This window comes from Protomyctophum parallelum, assembly GCF_964188405.1.
Source record: "Protomyctophum parallelum genome assembly, chromosome: 13".
Classification (NCBI taxonomy): Eukaryota; Metazoa; Chordata; class Actinopteri; order Myctophiformes; family Myctophidae; genus Protomyctophum; species Protomyctophum parallelum.
The window spans coordinates 24296637-24317597 of NC_139708.1; the positions used below are offsets into that span (position 1 = coordinate 24296637).

The following is a 20961-nucleotide window of genomic DNA, read 5'->3' on the forward strand; positions in this document are numbered from 1 at the left end:
CTGTTATGTTAAACTATGTTTTCATTGTACCTTTAAAATCATTATTACTGTTTTGTTTCAAAAGTTAGGGAAAGGTATGTTTTTTCATCATGAATAAAATGCTAGGTCCCTCCCCTCAGACAGGATGTGCTTCCGGGTCGTGTTCTGATAAGCCCTATTCACGTGACGTCAGTTGCTCTTCCGGTTTAGACCTAGCAGGGGGAAATATTTTTTTATCCATTGAGTTTATATGGACCTCTTCGGCTCTACGGCTACAATATTTAATTTCGACCGGTACATTATAAGGTAATGGTATTTATGGCTTTGCGATGATCCTCTCTTGCTAATGTTATCGGTCTTTTGCATTTTACTGTTATGAAAATGTCTACGTTAGTTGGAAATGGAAGCTAACGAATGCTAATAATGCTAGCGATGTCCCTCTTGTGTATATTTAGCCTGGTTTATGTTAAGCTTTACCTTTTTATATGAATGTATAATGATCACTATACCTCCACCATACATTTGACTCTTGTCCAAAGCTTTTAATATAATCTGTTTCCATATATATCAATCATTTTAGTCATTTGTTTAAGTGATTTAGTCCTCTGACCCACTCCTGTGATGCATAGCCTAGGCTGAACTATGTTTTAGTTTTATTTACACTGACACAGCCTCTCGTTCATGCTTATTTTTGTTAAACATTCGGCCTACCTTTTACATGTATAATAACTTGCCATTATATGATATCAAAGCTACATTTGAAACCACTAAGCCGATTGGTGTTGGGAGTGTAGTTTCATACTAAGTGGGCAATATAACCGACATCTATTGTTATGTTAACATGCACACTTAGAAACTGCCATGGCCAGTGGCCTATCAACTGAACAGGCTGATACATTTATACATTTGTAAATTGCCTTGGGTTGAGAATGCTAGCAATTATTGCTAGCAAAAATTGGTTTGATACTTATACTGTCTCGTCTGAGTTATCTACATGCATCTTAATGTTTCTTTCAGGGCCAGCCAGGCAGTGTTTTCTGTACAGTGCACAGTGCAGGTGTGGCAACAGACCTCTGTGCAGATTAACAGTAGCTGCTAGATTTTGGCTGCTGCCACCTGGAGCTACTGTGACTGTGAGGGGCTCATACGGACAGACCAATACACGCATGCATTGTCATCTAGGTATGTGTGAGAAGAATAAAGCTTCCTGAGGCTTGTTTTGAATTAACATTATATCAAAGCTAATACCATAGAAATAAATCATTGTTCCCCTTTTCTTTCTCAGCGCTGCAGTATGTCACAACACTGCAGTGTCCCTTCATGCTCTAACAGCAAGAACAAAACCCCCCATTTGAGCTTCCATGACTTCCCGGGAGATGAAATGATACGTGCCAAATGGGTGACAGCAATCAAGAGAGATGAGGGACCAAGTTTTGCAATTACTCGTGGAAGCACCCACGTATGTAGTGAACATTTCAACCCAGAGGACATAATGAAGTCAACCAAAACGAGTGGTGGACGTACTCGCATTAAACGAGGAACAGTGCCTTCAAGATTCCTCTGGAATGACTGGGGTAATTATCACATGACGATGTAAACCTAACTATTACAGTTGTGTACCTGTCTCTCCAGCTATTTAGTAAACTGTAAACCCATTTTCAGATCAGGATAGGCCTATCAATTTTGTCAATATGTAGATAAAAGGCAGATAAGTCAAGAATTAAAACCTAAAAATACTTTTTAATACAACCATCATTATATATCAATGCAAATTGATGCTCATTAGTCCAGATACACCTACTTTTACATAAGGTCTAAAACATCTGTTTATGAAGTACCCGTTATTGTCAGGAACATATCATCACCACCAGTCTATTTAACACCTGAAGAGACGAGACCAACTCATAGTAGCTATTCTTTACCGTAGTACCTGCAATTTAGAGAATTTAGAGAATGTGCATTTACCCATGAACCTGGAACTTTGGTGATATGTTTTGGGATTTATTTTTTACACTACTGGGATAGGTTCAAGAACACGGGAGTCGGTGTACGAGCGAGCACAGAAGCGCCTGTGTGCTGCTGTCTTGGATGACTGTGCGGAGATGTCTGCCCCAGGTAGGGGTGGGCGATAAATATTGTGATAAAATATCTCCACGTTATGCCTTGTATGTGGTTGTACGGTTAAGTAACTTGAATAATAAACCTAAAAAACGCATCAAAAATATCATGTATCCTGAATGAAAAGATAGTCATATATTTTCCATATCGCCGACCCTTAGACCCAGGGGGAAGCACCGACTACAGAGGACATGGAGGAACAGACCAGCAGACAGGGGACATTCCAGCAGACAGGGGACAGTCTGGTGGACAGAGGACAACATCACAGAGGGAGTACACTGCAGGTGCAGTCTCCAAAGATCACGATTATGATGCCCGTCCATCTCCTGGTTAGTATACAAAATGTACTGTCTTCTTACAGAAAAGATATTGTAGTATTGAGTAAGAATTGACAGCATGGCGTCTTCACTTACTCAATAAACAAAACTATAATCTTTAAGATTATAGTCAAGGACATCTGACAAGTCCTTGACCAAAAAGTTAACTTTTTAATAATAACGTTTTCTTTATTGAACAACTGAAGACAGTGTGCCGGTGATTTATCTTTAATGTCTGCTCCAAGACTGTTTTAGTGAATTAGATTGGAAAATAGATATAGTGAAATAGTGAAATAGATCATGTGTCCTTTTTTTTCTCTCCTTCTTCTTAAGCTAAACTGGACACTGCCTCTGGAAGAATACGAGACTTGGAGCTCAAGGTCATAATGCTGGAGATGGAGCTTGCACAGATGAAGGTTGATGTGGAGCAGCCCCTTATTTACCAGTATTGTGTTACAGATGAAGACTACCGTTTTTACACCAGATTCATCTCGAAGGAGGTTTTCACTGTGTTTTGGGAGTCAATTAAACCCTCAGCTTCAAAACTAGTGTACTGGACCAAGGCACAGCGAACGGCACAAGAGGTACCTACCTGTAGCCCCCGTCGCAAACTCCCACTCATTGATCAGTTTTTCATGTTCCTCTGTCGTGTTGCAGCCGGGCTTCATGAGAGAACTTTGTCAACCATATTCAAGGTCAGCCAATCCACAGTTAGTCGCAACATCTTAACGTGGACTAGCTACCTTTTTCTTGTTCTGGGCTCACTCCCATTGTGGATGACCAGACAGCAAGTAGAAGCTACAATGCCTGACAAGTTCAAGATCTACTGCCCTAAAGTCAGAGTCATAATAGACTGCACAGAAATACGCTGTGAAACTCCATCCGCCCTGTCACTACAGTCAGAAATGTTTTCCAACTACAAAAACCACACCACTTTTAAAGGTCTGATTGGAATCTCTCCATGTGGGGTAGTCACTTTTGTTTCCAAACTGTATACAGGCTCCATCTCAGACATCGAAATAACTCGTAAATCACAGCTGTTACAGTTACTTGAACCTGGAGATGCAGTAATGGCGGACAAGGGATTTCTAATAGAGAACATGCTTTCTGATGTGGGGGCAACACTCATCATTCCTCCTCTGAAGAAATCTGCTCAGCTCAGCGCGGAGGACACGCGTAAGACCCAGCAGATTGCCCGTCTAAGGATTTTGGTAGAAAGGGCCATACGCAGAGTGAAGGAGTACCACATCTGGGATGGACTCGTTCCTCTGGCTATGACCGGTTCAGTCAATCAGCTGTGGAGTATCTGTTGCATCATGTCCAACTACATGGGGCCTCTGGATGTCGAAGGGGACAAACCAGTCTGAAGCCTCCCATTCATTCATCAATAGGGTTACACAGTACACACCCTAACCGTTAGGGTGTGTAACCCTATTGATGAATGAATGGGCCAAACAATTTGCATGTGATCCTTTTTAGTATGATAAGTAGAGTGCATATAGCCTACTCCTACAGTGTTTTTGGCAGCAAATTTTGATTTTAGTTTTAAGTCAGTGTCTTGAATAGTTTTCATTTGTTTTAGTCACATTTTAGTCACCTGGAATGTTTTATTGTTGGTCTAGTTTTAGTTGACCAAATATCATAAGATTGTAGTAGACTAAATCTACAGTTGATTTAGTGTCAAGTGTAATCTAAAAACACATAATGACTCATACAGGGGAAAGGCCCTTCACATGTACAGTTTGTGGCAAGGGCTGCAGTCAAAAGGGTAGTCTAAAAGTACACATGAGGACTCATACAGGGGAAACCCCCTTTAGGTGTACAGTTTGTGGCAAGGGCTGTATTCATAATATGGCATTACAAATACACATGACTCATACAGGGGAAAAACCATTTAAGTGTACAGTTTGTGAAAAAGGCTTTAATCAGAATTGCAATCTAAAAACACACATGTGTCAAAGAGGAAAAAGCTGTTAAATGAGTGTTCTTCAAATAAGGCATTATGTTGACACGTAATGTAAATTATTCAGTTTAGTCCAGCTATATACATTAAACATGATGGACTATATCAATTATTTTAATCAATTTTCAACTTGCATAATGACCTGCTGATATTGATATAACTGAGAAGCAGTGTTTTCCGACATTCTTCAGCAATTACAATGTCACATTAATATCCACGGACTAGTGGTGCAATTGTAACTTGTCTGTGTTGAAATGTGTTGTTTGGACTAACATATTATCATAGTGTATTTCAATTACTTATTTTGATTATATGTTTAGATTCTATGTATTATGCTGTCTTCATAAAATTGTAACAGAAGATATTTACTCTGTAAATTTATTTTTCAAATAAAGGATTGACAGCTACACATCTTTTGTGTGTTCATTACATAAAGGTCATCACACAGAACAATGAGAACATGCATCTGAAAAACCTTTCAGTTCTGAGATCTGAAAAGACAAATAATCATTAAGCGGAACTGCAAGAATATGTAAATATATAAAACTAGAACTGCACTCTGACGAGTGCCTACTTGCTTGTTGCACACAAGTAGGCCATAAGTGCACAAGCAGAGCACGCAAGTACTGTCAAATCTCAGCTTCTCTGTGAAAGAACGTTTGAATTATTAGGTTTAGCTATTTGCTACGTACCTAGTTTTGAGGTAAAAAAAAGTAGTGTGTAGTATGGTAAACGTAAAAGAGTAAGTAATAAAGTATATATACAATATATTATCAGGCCGATAATTATCGTGCATCGCCACTTTGTATTGAGTTTGTGGTTGCAATGTACTGCAATTCTGCAAACTGTTAATACATATTTCAATCAATCAATCTCCTTTTTACCGGCTTAAGAACACATCCATGTACACATTGAAGTAAAAATGATCAAGTTTCTCTCTCATTGATTGGATAATTTCTTCATCTCTGTAAATCCTTTCAACTGCATAGTCAGTGAGAGTGTCTGTGATGAAGTCACACCACTGAAGACCACTTAAGGCTAGCTGACCCTGAACTTGATGGTAGTATTTATGGCTCTTCTTAAGGTACAGCTTGCCGTTTACTGTGTTGAGGTGTTTAACTTGTGTCTGGTCTTCAACAGCACAACTTTTTACCTCAACCAGCCCAAATGGTGGTGTTCCCTGTGGATCGATGACTTTACCATCAGGGCTAGCTCCAAGGTGAGGTGCATCAGGGTGGATTATGATGCCACATTGTGTCACAGACACATCAAAGCAGTCTGCATATCTCCTCAGTATTTCTGGCTCCAGATCCAGACCTCTTTTCATTGCGGCTGTCTGAGGAGTTCCTTTGAGAATGCGGGCTGCCAAGGCTTTGGCGGAAGATTCCCCACGAACATGGGTGGCTTCTCTGAATCGGCTGGCTGTAAGACGAGGTTTGCGTATGTCGGTCCACAGCTGGCATTCGGACTGCTGGCGGGTTTCCTCTTCAATAGCAGCAGACAGATCCCATGACACCTGCAAGCTATCCAAGTGACATTGTTGCTTATAACTGGGCTGAAAAGCTATTGGAGATGTGTTGGTGAAACGGTAACCCTGTACAGGCAACTGTGGAAACTTGGGACCATCAGGGTGTTTAATGATGTCTCTACTAATTTCAGTAGGGCACTGATAGGACAGGACAGACCCAAATGGCACTTGGCCAAACTTTGAGTCCACCATCTTTAAGTCCTTTAGACCATGCAGCACTTTACAAATTCCCAGTTGTGGACGCAGATGTTTTAATTTCTCCCCGCTTGCCATGACGTGTGGAACTGGAAGAGGCCCTGACAGGAAATAAAAAGGAGAACCGTCAAATTTTGATTTAATTATGACACCTGCCTTTTCACGATATCTGATTGCTTTAAACAACGTTAAACTCACTTTGCCACTCGATTTTCCATTGACATGCGAGATACCCTCTATATCATGGCACAGACCTTGATAAAAAATAGCAAGGTCTGTCTGGCAAAAATTGCCGATCTACAAGCTCAAAACGCGTCGCAGTGCAACACATTTTTATTTAATTTCAAATGCATTTAGTTATACTAAAAAAAGACAATTACATTGTAATACTAGTCATTAAGCTACTAATATAGACTGAAGAAGTAATTAGAACTAGAAGTAATTCAATCGGGTCATGTTTGCATGTTTGGAATTATAACAGCTGAAATCAATAATATATCAGTATTCTGATATTAACCTGTGGGCCATATTAAGTGAAGGTGGCGGCCCGAGGGGCACATACGGCCCTGTACGTATGTGGCCCCCGTGCCGCTAGTTGCCTACGTATGATATAATACCTAAGAAGTTCAGAAGGACTTGTTTGTGAGTGTAATCATAAAGTCCCAAAGAAATGGGTATCTAATGTATGTTGGTTAGCGGTCATACATACCAGTAAATGCCTGGTACAGTGTGCACTTAACACCAGTCCTGACCCTATCTTTCTTCTTTGGCACTGGTTTACGCACCACCACTTCATTAGTTGCCTCTGGTGCAATCCCCTGTGATAAAATAAAGATGAATAATGAATTGACAAGACACAAAACAATAGAATTGTTGAACTTGTTCAACATAAAAAAACATTAATATCTGACCTGTGTCCGCGGCCGGTGCCAGGTTTGCAGAGAGCTGGTACAGGCCAGAGGTAACGGTACCGATTTGGCTCGTAAGGTACTACATAGGCAAATAAAAATTAGAATATTGTGGAAACGTTTTTCTCCACGTAATTAAACCTACCTACATGCATTACAGAAAAAAATAACTTTACCATTATGCTTTTTTGTGACGTACCTGTAGTGTGCGGTTTGAAAGAGAAGGGCCACTATATGGTTACATAATGCCTTCCCAGCAGCACATGAGCAAGAAGTGCTCTCCAGTTCCACAGGAACCTTTTCTGAATGAAGTGTGATCTGTTAATAGGAAAAAAACAATGAGCGTTGTTGCTGTAACACGTTACATTTACACTTCTACAAACAGCAAAGGAAAATAAAAACAGTTCAATCTCAAGTGGATGCATGCCAGTGTCCACAGAAAGAGAGAGAGAGAAAGAAAGAGAGATTTTCTGCCTTTAGATGGACAGGACACATGCAGAGAGACATGCAGTAAAAAAAAGGACTCACAATGCACTGTCAGGCTACTTTAGAGCCTAGGGTGCCCGGACCACTAAGCCAACATGGTCAAATGTATTTTGATCAAACAGAGTCTTTCTCAGTCTTTCATTTGTCCACAAAAAAAACAATCTTTTGTTTTTAAAGATATGTCACTCTGACACTGTAACATAGGTTTTTGGAGTTTCACTACAGAAATCACTGACAGACTGAGAAATACACTGAAGTATATGCAACTTAGTGGGAACTATACACTGTAGTCATCTGCAACCGCAGGAAAACCATCCGACTGCAACTGCAGGATGAACCGCATTACAACTATTCATTTTGATAAACCTGAAGGTAGTGAGCCTCATCATTTTTCCTCATTGAACGGTGACTTCGTCCTCTCACCGTCACAGCATGAGCAACTACGTTAGACACTGTGTTTCATTGTTTGGGAAGAAGTGTGCAAGATAAACCATGCATATTAATGAATTATTATATTTCATGATACAGAATGAGATTATGTACTTCTCAAAGTGGTTTGGTTGTCCCCAAAATAATGAATATAGCATTCAAATCTGCTATAAACCTCATCTCAGTGCGGTGAGCTTGTAGATCTGCTCTTTAAAAAAGAATAATTCAACTCTTACAATAGTGAACAATTTTTAATTATGACAAAAGTTTACACAAATCTTTTCCCTCTGCAGGGTCTCTGGCACAAAACCTATTCAGATAGGGGTCCACACACATTTATGTGGCTAATACGTTACGTTACGTATCAAAAGAATATGTTGTGCTGATGTTTTACTAACAAAGACAAAAGCACTTTACCTTCATAATCAAACAGATACTGTTCAATGAAGAACTTGTACCCCTTTTCCCGTTTGGAAGATGGTGTGTCTGAAAACTGAGCAGCAAGCCTTTCAACATCATTGAACCGCATTTTTGGCAGGTGGGCAAGAGATTTTGTGAATTCCATACCCTGAAATTAGCAAAATAATTAATAATGATACACATGGAAATGGTTTAAATTAAGAGCTTTGATCAAGTCAGTAATTTAGTGTAATGATGGATATCCACTGAGGATTGATGTCTATCAAATAATTGATATATAAAATAAATACAATTGTATTTTCGTGAAACATCATAGCCTACTTGTCTATCTATATGAAACAGATTATGTGCCCATTGAATCTTATTTCAAAGGGATTCACCTCTGTTAAAAATGTAAGGCTAATTTGTATACAGAGTTCGATACACACTGAATGGATGATAGTGTGTCATAGTGTGAGATTGATTTAATACTGTATTAAGCAGAAATGTAAACAGCACGATCGAGTCACATAAAATGATAACACAAAAAGTCCTGAGGGCTAAATAAACACCAATGATTAGTTTGCATCATGTGGGGTTACAATTAAATTCAACAGTTAAAGGATTTCTAGTTATAAAACAAAACGGACTCCCTGCCGTTTATTTAAAAAAAGAAATCAACCCAAATGAGCATAAATTAACTGATAAACACAGGCTAACAGCAGCCGCAACAGCATTAGCATTGATACTTACAAGTTACAAGCACATCCAAACAAGACATTTAAGGCAATTCCAAAATGGTAAAGTATAAAAGACGGATACCATTATCAAGACAAAAAGATGGTAAAACTGAAAACAGTATTAATGTTAACTTTACCTTTCGGAATGAAACGATATTGGCCTCTTAAAGTCTGTAAAATTGCATGTATCTCTATGGGCGAAATATGCCGCTCCCCTGTAAACTCAAACCCGGACGTGAACCGGAAGTTGTCGAACGTCATCGTGAATAAGGTGTATTGGAAGAACCAACCGGCTGTGCGCCCAGAAAGAGGGAGGGCCTAGTCTCTGACCAGGCTTATTTAATGGGATGTCCAGAGACATGAGGGGGTTCTGGTTCCGGCGGTCACATTGGACAGAGAGCTGTGTTTTTAACCAGACCATAGCACGGTTTTCTTTGTGCTGATTTGTAATGACCTTGTTGACTCTACTGGCTACTTTCATCTCCTGGCGTCTGCTTTGTTCCTCGAATCGTGTGCTAAACGCTGCTGAATTCTTCAGACCGGAAACGTCAACAAAAGCAGGCCAGAGTCCAACTTTACCTCAATAGCTCTGTAAGTAAAACAAGACAAATTATGTCTTTTTTGTTATTTTGTTTAATTCTTTATATCAACAAATTAGTCTGATTGACTACACCAGTTGTTTTCAACCAGTGGTCCGGGGACCACCAGGTCCATGGCTCAAATGGCGAATGAATAATGGACCTTGAAATTAAAAGGGTTGAAAGCCCCTGGACTACACTGTGACACAAAAATAGCTGATCTATAAGCTCACAATGTGTCACATAATATTAATTTTTTATTCAAATCAATTATCGATTATTTTGTATAATCGATTATATTGATTAGTTTGATTAAATGTTGCATCCTTATTCTAAATGTCAACTATTTGGTAGTATTGTACTTTCAATCTGATTTGTTCTGTCATATCTTAAAAATCACACATAGTTCTAATGTCATCATTTGTTTCTGTTATTAGATTCTCCTGAATTATTTTCTCAACAAAGATGGCTGACCAGCTACAGAAATTTGTTGCAGAGAAGAAGGGCATGATTGAGTCTGTGATGGATGTTTTTGAAAAAGGATCTGAAGTAGCAGTAGTCGCTATTATTGGTGACCTCTTCCCTGTCTTTTCCATTACTGCACAAATTATAACGTTGTACATGGAGAAGGAGAATGTGGAGAGCAGTGTGTACATGAAGGAGCAGTTCGAGAATCGTCTGCATGATCGTCTGGATGTTGTTTCCGAGGAGATCCAGGGGGTCTATGATGAGATCAAGAAAAGTGCTGTGGATGCCAAGTACTTCTCAGTGGAGGAGAATATCACGAATCAATTCAAGCATTACATGGACATTCTCAATGCCAAGCCAGAGTTTTGTGAAGCCAGTAAAAAGCGATTCCTGGATCACTGGGCGGCGACTGGTGGTGACAGAAACCTTCATGTCCTCTACAATGCAGTGACAGGAGGAGGTGAATCTGTCCTGGATATCACACTTAACTATGTGGAGAAAAATCGGCGAGTAGTGGAGGACTTCTGCTTCAGATTAATGAAGCTCTTCTGTGTTGGTATCATTGCCCTGATGGGCCACACTGCTCTAAAGGGGTATGATGATGATGAGGTGGAAGGACTCCTTAATACCTGGAGCGAGAAGATGAAGGATGTGCAATCCAAGATGAGTGTCGTCATTGAGGACTGCATTGTTCGTTTTCCCGAACAGGCCAAGCTGGATTCCCATCGTTTGGTTAGAGACCATTCTGACTTAACCAACCAACAGCTGGCTGATGCTATCATAGAGAAGCTGAAGAAGAAGTATGACTGGGTGTTTTGGTCTGTTCGCGTATACAGTTTTTTTAACAAGGGGGAATTCCACTGTGTAAAAGGAAAAAGTTGTTTCCAGGTGTTCGATGAGAGCGATGAGAAATTAAATGTTATGGTATCCTACAGTGCCTCGCCAGAGCCAGTCGACAGGAACAACATCCAGCGTCTGATCCGGGCCCAGACTTCTGGCCCTGGATCTACTCTGATCAGGGTAGCAGAGCTCCTGTCTGCAGAGCTGCCTGGTCCCTGTGTGGTACACACAGTCAAGACCAAGTGCAGAGACCTGGCCTGCTCTAAGAGCTTCACAGATGAGCTGCACTACTGGGAGGAATTTGCTGGGAAGATCTATATCTGTGCTCACTCAGCTTGAAGTGCTGAAGAGCTCGAAAAGGAGCAAGCTATACAACCAAACAGGCTTCCAGGGGACCTTTGTTTGCACTGACTTTGCTCTCATATAGCAGAAAGATTTACCTTTTGCTTCAATGTCTCACCGCATAACTCATTAAGACCTGAGGCAGATTCTACAAATGCCTTCTAAACCAGTAGTTGTTGAACCAAAAAAATATAAGCATTTGGCCGTGAGCATCTGAAAATGTTTTGTGCCCACCCTAGGGTGACCAGATCCCAACTAACCAGATGTGGGACAAAGAGTGTGTTTGTGTGGGACAAGCTGGGACACATGCGGGGTTATGTTGTGCGCGTGAATAATGTGTATACGAAAACAAAAATAATAACATTTCTATTCCTCAATTAGACATTTCTATTCTGCCCCTCACATAGCATATCTATGCTTTGCCATCTGGTTGATTCAGTAGCACATAATAGGACTATGATGATAATAACTATAATAGAACTACTATGCAAATAAAAGAAACTTAACAGAAATGCATTTAAATGAACTATTATTGGACAATAAGGACAATAGACCAACCAACCAACCAACCAAGGGGCTTTGATTTGATTGTGAAGGCATGAATCAATACAATCAACTAGTCCTTACCCGTTCTGAATATATGAACAGCAAATTATATTCAGTGTGGGTAATGCGATGTAATAGATCACATTACTGATAGGCAGGGAATAGTTTACAGATGATCTTGGGAAGTTGGGTTATAGGCACAAAAGTATAGGCTAATATTGATGGATGGATAGATAATGTTGCTGGTGGCCAACCGATAACCCTAACGGCTACCCTAACCCTAACCGATAACCCTAAGGGCTGCAGGTGAACCGAGCAAGGGGGGGGGGGGGGGGGGGGGCAAGTGGTCTGTAGGACATAATGTTATAGTTGTAGATTTTCCTATGCAAGTCAATGGGAAAAATGTATTCACTAATAGATGCTGTAGTACAATCATAAGTACACCATTGATGTGTGATGTATATTTGTTGGTAATATTCTGCATAGAAATATATTGAATATCTTCACTTTCGGTGTTGCACTTTGTAGACGGTCCCTAACCGCTCAGCTGACCGTCTGCTGCCCATAGAGATGCATATAATCTACTGTATTAAAGTCGGAGGTTGGCTTTTTGGGCTTCAAATCAAGTTGCAGTTTTTTGTGCTTTATCTAATCAGGATTAGAATGAGACGTTTTTTGTGATTTAGGAATGTTTTGTTCCAGAGTACTCAAGTGGTGTCGACAGGGCAGCCAAACGTTAGTCATTGCATTTGTCTGTATGTATTTTATCATTGTATTTTACGGGGTGTGTGTTTCCCTTCCGTCGAGTGGTGGCTTAAATTATTGATATGTTCTGATCCAACAGAGCCACCCCGATAGATAATCATTCCGTTGTGATCGTGGCCGTGCTGTTCAATGTTTCACATTAGGTGCAGGAAAGATGAGATCTGTAACTGCGCGACGCGCGTCGTCAGTGACCAGGCGTGTCACCCGCGTTTGGTTTGAAGTTATAATATGAATTGACGTTCAAACATTGCATTGCAAAGTGGTTAAATAACCTTAGTAGGCTATGCGCCGTGTGTAACAGCTGTCTGTCTGCCACAATGGTGCCTGCGCTGTTTTTACCCGTGTGTGGTTTGAATCGTCAATCGCCTGTCTGTGCAAAGGGGGAGGGGCCTGAGGTGGTGTACTGTGGAGCAGATCAGCGAGTTTTGAGGGGGTTGGAAATATCCCGGTCACTGTGAAGGCCGTAGTACTGTAAATATGACATGAATATGAATGCAAAGTAGTGGTTGATGTGTGGACAGGCTGCTAGCTGTTGCTGCTGTGCATGGTGAGATGTGTGCAAACGGTGTGCCTCTGTGCTGGTGGAGAAGTGTGATGATTATGACGTCACAGCAACTTTGCCTGTGGGATCGTGTGGTGATGTAAAAACAATATCTGTACAGTAAATATGACAGTTGCGTCGGTAAAATGTAGCCTAGCTGGATTCTGGGAGCGTGCAGATTTTTTTTTGGCATGGAGAGATGTGTGCTAATAGTGTGGCTCGGTCGGAGATAGACCACGGACAAATAAACGGGTTTTTATTCACTAATAAATTAATTATTAATGTTATTGAAAAAATTGCTTCGTTAAGACCTCCATATTATTATGGTCAATGCCTGTGTGAAAAGTGGGAGCGATTGGTGCAGGCAATGAGGAGATACGCCGGTGTTTCTGACATTCATTCATTCATTCATTCATTCATTGTTAGAATTATAGTATGATAAATAAATGTTTACTTTATCAAAGTATCCTCACAAAGCCAACTACTGCAAATCATTTTGAAATTATACCGGTAAAATAAATAATAAAATAAATTAAACCAGAAATATAAATCAAATTTGGTCAGCATTGGAGGCAACTCCTAATAAATTAAACTGTAAACACACTTCTCCACCATAGCAGCACAGCCAGGATATACACCTTTTAGGTGTTTTTAGGTGTTTATGTTGTCCATTACAAGTCTGAAAGTCTCTCAGTTGTACTGTGTGGTAAACACTAGTTATTTCAGCTGCTGTTACCTTTTCTTCTTGTTTTGGTTTTTAGTACAAAAATGTGTCCATGCTCCGTGAAGCCTCCTTTTGATCAACACGTTGCTTCACGTTGTTATTCACCTCCTCCGTGTGTCACTGAGAAACGACTCTAATGTCACAGAAGACTCTTTCAATATGCCTTGCACTGCATGGCTTCTTCACCCACGGATAAATAGTTTCCCTGTTCTAGCTAAGACGCTAACTCGTTGTACTGTGTTTTGTGCGTTGTTTTGGTGAGTGTTCACTAAACTATCCGCACCGCATTGATTTGATTTCCCCCTCTCTGCCCCGCTGTTTGATTGACAGCCAATCCTACCTACCCACACACACACACACACACACACACACACACACACACACACACACACACACACACACACACACACACACACACACACAGTTACGGCCCGCCCCCTGTCCCTGTCATGACAGCCTCTGCAGCTCCGCTGCACAGACCCACAGATAAAGCGCACATTTGAAAACTGGAGCCTGTCTATCATAATGCGGGACAACGTCTCCATTTGCGGGACGCATGAAAAGTCATTGAAATGCGGGACAATCACGCACAAATCTGGTCACCCTATAGAGATAATGTGTGCCGATTTGCGTGATGTTTGGACAAAATCAGCAGGAGTAATATAAAAAAATGTTTTCTGCAAAAATCGACCTCCTGATGGCACTACAGCAGGACAATGTGAAAAGGATGGCATTTCTTCCTTGGCTTAGTGGGAATGTGTGTGCAAAGTTTCACGGCAATGGCATGCTGCATTCATGATTTGAGGCATATTGTTCAAAAGGGACCACTCCTGCAAACTTTATATGCTTTATAATCAGGATGGAATATGACACATCTGACAGATCTGTGTTGATCACATGACTACAGAGATGTGAGTAAGAAAAAAGGTTTTGCAAAAATGGTCTTCCTGGGGACGATATAACGGGTAAGGTGTTGTTGTGTCAAATGCCCTCTCTTTCAGCGAACATCGTCTCCCAGCTTGTTATAACGCAACCATAAGGCCAATTTGAAACATTTCGGGTGAAGGATCTTCCTACTGGGAGCATGCATGCAAAGTTTGACACCAATCAGGCCAACATGACAGCTCACAAATAATAGCCAAACTTTGGGTCTTTTCGTAAGTTGTTTGTTGAGTGTGGCACTTTTGTGTTAAATGAGTGCAATTACTATCATGACTCACTTTTAATGAGACAAATAAAAAAATAAAAAAAAAGGATGAGCAGCGTGCAGTTTACAACAAAGCATTTGTTTTGTTTTAGCGGGACGGAAGTGTTGAGCAAGTGGATGAGTGAAATCTCTCTTGTTTATTTGGCAGCAGTGAGAGAGAAAGAAAGGTTGACTGTGTATTTTCCAGAAGCTAATGTTTTCCTCCGTTCCCTGCAGGCCCCTTGTGATTAATGCACATTTCCCCCACTCCCCTAAAGTCATCTTGGACACAACAATCATTTGTAAGGGAGACAAACATTACCCTAAGGCTGGAACAGGGAAACTGCTCAAGGCATTTGCCATTAAATAGGTCATCTCAAAATGCTTTTGCAGCTACCATGATCCATCATCCATCTGATCCAAAATAAATAAATCGTAATAAATAAATGCATCTCACAAAACATGAAAATGAACATCGAAGCTTTGAACGAGTCAATTTTTTCATTGTTGCATTACATATTTTAATTAACATTTCCTTTCATTTAATCAGCCTAAGGCTTAATGCTGAGGCAAGCCTTGTGTAGCACACTCCAACTCCAGCACTGTGAAAATATTATGATGAAGCCTATGAAAGAACTGTTGCTATGACACTATCTATTTATGTGTACCCTTACGTGAGCATTATATACATCACACAGATTTCACTAATCTCAGATAAATTGATATTTACGTTGACATTGGGGCCAGCCATTGCTGGAAACGAGCTTGGGAGTAGGGATGCACCGATGTATCTGCCACATATCGGTATCGGCCGATATTTGCTGTTATCGCTCGATATCGGTATCAGAAAAATAAAACTGACATTAACCAATGGCAGTAGCTGATATGATATGTAAGCATGTTATTTTGCGTAGATTCAAGCTGTAGATTCTGAACATTTATTTCTTGTATTGAAGATGTATTTGTATCCCTGGCAAAAACGAAATAAACCTCTATCGATATCAGTATCGGCTATCGGCAATTTATTTTATTTTAAACATCGGTATCAGTGTCGGGCAAGAATTTCCATATCGGTGCATCCCTACTTGAGTGTATAATAAACTGTTCATCGTATTATGCAGTCTTTCCAAAAAAAGACATCCCGAGCTCTTGAAACATTGTCACTGGTTTCTGAGGCAGAAATGGCTAGAATACTTAATCCATTTCTGTGTCAAACGCTCTCTCTCTCTCTCTCTCTCTCTCTCTCTCTCTCTCTCACACACACTCTATTTCAATTCATTTGTCATGATGGTATAATTATTACAGTACTAGAAGAACGGTGTCTGTCTGTCTCTATATAATAACGTGCGTGTCTCCAGTATAGCTGCACCTGCTGAACACCTACAGCTTTTACCTGCTACTTAGTATGACTGTCACATTCCAAGTGTGTTCCAGCCATCACCCCTAGTATAGGGAAAGGAAGAATACCTTAATAAACAGAGCTCCAAATGTCTTCTCATTACCGCACAACCGAACACTGCAGTGCACGCACACATGACAAATTATGTTTTGAGTGTGTGTGTGTGTGTGTGTGTGTGTGTGTGTGTGTGTGTGTGTGTGTGTGTGTGTGTGTGTGTGTGTGTGTGTGTGTGTGTGTGTGTGTGTGTGTGTGTGTGTGTGTGTGTGTGTGTGTGTGTGTGTGTGTGAGTGAGTGAGTACAAACTGTCATTTTTTTTTATTGACAATCCAAGTGATTTATTTTGGCTTTTCCGTTTTACTGCACTTGTGTTTTCTTTATTTGATTGTTTGTTTGTTGGATATGTTTAATTCCGATATATTTGGCGATTACTGCAAGATTTGTGTGTGCCTCAGAAGTACGTGTCAATCATTCTGTCAGTCTGTCAGTTAATTTTGCTCCTCAGCAGGATGACCAATTTATCTAACTTGCACATGTCCGTTGTCATATGCAGAATGACAAAACCAATTTTCGCTGACAAAGACGGATTTTTCTCCCAAATGTAAGCATTTTGGTAAACCCTGTCACTCAGTGGACCCTTCATTAAACCCCACCCGATTGTCCTATGCTAGCTTAGCAACCATTGCTAAACTGGCATATGATCTGGCAAGCTTCCGTCACCTGTACTGTAGCTGTAGATGTTATTTCGTCCGGCAAAATGATAGATTTTTTATATGGGAAAGATCCATCATAATTATAACATGCAAGTAAATGAGTGAGAAGCACTGCTTGCCAGACCATGGTCTGCAGGTCTGGCAGCGTGAAGTAGGTGGTGCTTTAATGCTTAGCGAAGAGTCCATTAAGACTGTTCGTCCTCATCCATTCACGTGCATTTTCCCCCTCAGTGAGTGGACCTATCGATCGTGATTGATTGATTGATGAACACTTTATTAGCAGGAAAAATGCACAGGAAAGTACAGTTCAATACAAGGTCTGCTAAGAGGATTTAAAACCAATAAAGCCTATGGCTTGTTTCCATTGGAGTCCTTCATACTCAATTAATCTTTTATTTAACCTTTTGTTAAAAAATATGTTATTGGATTTGACAGAAGCATTCAGTGCATACATACCTCCAACATAGCATTGTATTGGCTCATATAGATCCCAATTAAGAGAATGAATTAAGTTTTCCACCCAAATGAAAAACATGAAAGACAAGAATCTTACAAGACAAAAGTAAAATTCTAAACAAATAACAATACACAAGACCATAAACAGAAAACAAAAACCACATCAGTCCAATATAGATAGTCTACAGTGCAATCAAGACAGCACAGCACTCCCATCACACCATAATAACAATACACCACCAGACCTCACACAATACCCTAATCTGGAATGAAAGGAAAGTTTATCCTCTGCACATATTGAAAGAAAGGACGTCCATACCACCCAGAATTCTTCGGTGGAACCATTCAGCGACAGTCTCATTTTCAGTCTCAGTTTAAGAAAATACAGGATATCTCTCATCCAGTTAGTATTGGAGGGAGAGTCAGGAGATTTCCATTTCAACAGGATTTGTGTCCTAGCTAGCCAATAATAAGGTGACAAAGGCCATAGCAGTGACGGAACCATTTTCATGACGATTTTCCACTTTTCTCCCAAATGTGTGAACTCTGTCCGTTTTACATGCATTTTAGTGGGTTGACCAATTGATCTGAAATTGTTTACACATTGATAACCGATTAGCCGATTTTCCACTTTTCCCAAATATAAGTTGCTTTTGGATCTAGTCGCAGTCCCATAGCCCGGAAGGGCTGTTTGTTGTTGGTTGGTTGTTGGTGACTGTAGTAGGGGTGTGTGAATTCAAATTGTGCTCTCCTCTTTATCGTACTGTAGCATGCTGAGCCAACAGAGAGAGAGAGAGCTGGCTCAATGGTGCAAAGTTGTAATGGGTTTTGATTTAAACCGAAACGCATAGCGAGCAGCAGACCCTGCAGCAAGGCAGGTCTACATAGTCTTAATCCTGTTAATCCTGTTCTGTTCATGTACCTGTGTGCAGTCAATAAAGTGCAGAATCTTTAATTACAAAACGGTCCCATCAATAATGTGTTGGCAAGAACCCATGGTAGCATCTCAGCATGCCCCCCCCCCCCCCCCACCATTTTAATCCCACCAACCATTGTCAATTATCTAATGTAATCATGGGTGCTCCACTCTCTCTGCCAACCTGGGAAGAGCAACGGACTGACCCCATGCATGAGGAGTGCAAGCCGCTTCTTTTCACCTGACACAGGGGAGTTTTCCCGGTTGGATGTAGTGTGTGGAAGGAACACGTTATTCCAATCAATTCCTTTCCCCTCCATCAGGCAGTATACTAGAGATCAGGATTACTGCATGTTTTTGTGAGGGTATCCTACCCTAGGGGACATGGGGAAAACATGCAAACGCCACACAGAAAGGCCCTTTTGCCAACCCCACCTAGGTATGGGCACTGATGACGCGGAGGAGAGAACACTCCCCCAGCTTCCCCAGCGGCAAAAACATATTTCTCCTTTGGCGGCGACAAAATAAAAAGATAATTTGCAAGTTATCTAGACAAGGAATAGGCAGCTGAGCTGCAGAATGCATTTAGAATCTAAATCTACAGCTCAACTTCATGATTTATTCCCCGACCTAAAAATACGGAACAAAGTGTGTCCCGTATCAGTTCATTACGGCAGGGGTTCTCAACGTTTTTGTCCGGGGACCCCTGGAAATGCTTTGGCAATGTCTCGGGACCCCCGCCCCACCCCCTCCCGACCCCCAATATAAATGTACTGCTACAATAACCTTACTAATAGAGACAATACACCATAAATAAATACCAGATATACCATACCAAACCAGATATAATCATTAGGGAAGGTGTATGCATGTGCTATATATAAAATCTTCATTTCCACTTTCCAGCCATTCAGTTGCACAAAAAAAACGATTTTCTTTTTTATTTTTATTTTTTTAATAAAAATAATTGGGGACCCCCCAAAATAATTTGGCGACCCCCCCGAGGGGTCGCGACCCACGGGTTGAGAAACCCTGCATTACGGGACACGTACTTTAGTTTCCAAATACGGGTTCTGTGATTTACGACAATTACACAGAGGTTGGTATAACCCTCCACTTTTTGGGGGGAGCCTGCTCTGCGTACCAGAATCACTGATTTTGATGGTCCACCTATTTTTACAGCTAAACAAGAGCTTGCTCAGATGGAGTGGAGTTTGCAATGTGCCTCACACAAACTGATCTACAAGCCCAAAACGTGTCTCCTGACAACAACCCACATGACGCACATTTCAAGTTGTGGGTCAATTGTAACTGTAATATTATTACTAAAAACATTATAGTAATTAGTTATAATTACTCGTTACTGTAAAAAAGTACCGGTAATACTATCTTCCACCGCTACACTACAGTATACAGCCCATCAAAGCACATGATATGTATGCAAAAATTTGTTTAGGATTCCTCACTTTTCCATAATGGTCCACTAATTGCATTTTAGACAATTGCCATCAGACTTCCTCCCGTTATAAAATTAATGGTTCAATCTATTTCTTTTTAAATTGTTTTGAATTAGAAGAGCATTCATTAGCGCACATTCTCACCATTTTGAAAGTCATGTCCTGAACTGATTGCCTGGATTGCCAGTTAAGATAATTAGGCAGTATTACTGTAGCTCACTGTTCTGTCTCCATCTAATGAGAAAATTGTGAGCTGTTTTAATTTATCTAGTGAGTGCATTTGATGATTATTTATTTGTTGATTCGGGACAAAATTGTCACTGCTGTCAATGCTAATTAGAAGGTTCATTCTTGCCATGCATACTGCTGCTCGAGTAGTTCTGTTTTATTCTGAAATAATTATTTATAAATACATAGATGGACATGGGCATGCGCTGATCTGTACAGCCAGTAGCAGCCAGGCTAAACAGAGCTTAATTTCTTGGTTATTTTCTTTGGTTATATTTGAATCTCATCTAAGCGCAGGGTCGGATTATTATAATTCTATATTTTTTCAGGAATCACCGTGCACCATCACAATGAAAGTCCTCACCCCCTCACACACAACTTACATCTAACCCAAGTTTATAATATTTTACATCAGCGTTTCTGCCTGGTTTTGCTCATGTCTTTGATTATGTTAAAAACGGATAATATAAAAAGAACGGCTAAAATTATTCTCATTCAAGTATCCTCATATTGTTACTTTCAGCCTAATTCAATATGGCAGACAAAAAAAAAAAAAAAACAGTGAACTAATCATACATTCAAGTAGCCTACTAATCTAAAGCCTGTTATTCAGAGGTTAACAAAAAATATATATATGTTCAAATCTTAGATTAGCCTGATACGTTATTTTATTTGATCCTTGTTGGTGCAAACCACCCTAAATTAATACATTGTTTGCAGTACCTGTTTCCAGCTGGCTGCTA

The 20961-nt window shown here is 40.3% G+C and overlaps 2 protein-coding genes and 1 long non-coding RNA gene across 3 annotated transcripts in view; all 3 read left to right on the forward strand.

Moving 5' to 3' along the window:
- asic2 (acid-sensing (proton-gated) ion channel 2) overlaps positions 1-20961 on the forward strand; it is a gene marked incomplete at its 5' end in the record, with an annotated part of 441728 nt that overhangs the window by 193639 nt on the left and 227128 nt on the right. The window lies entirely within an intron of this gene.
- On the forward strand, positions 1301-3360 carry LOC310869789. Its single transcript, XR_014570186.1, has 4 exons — positions 1301-1553; positions 2005-2094; positions 2259-2426; positions 2748-3360. It is a non-coding gene; the product is annotated as an uncharacterized lncRNA (long non-coding RNA).
- Positions 10106-11287, forward strand: LOC310869558 (protein rapunzel-like; the record flags this gene model as incomplete). The annotated part of the gene is made up of 1 exon (XM_083780371.1): positions 10106-11287. The coding sequence occupies one exon, from the start codon at positions 10106-10108 to the stop codon at positions 11285-11287; it is 1182 nt and encodes a 393-aa protein (XP_083636497.1).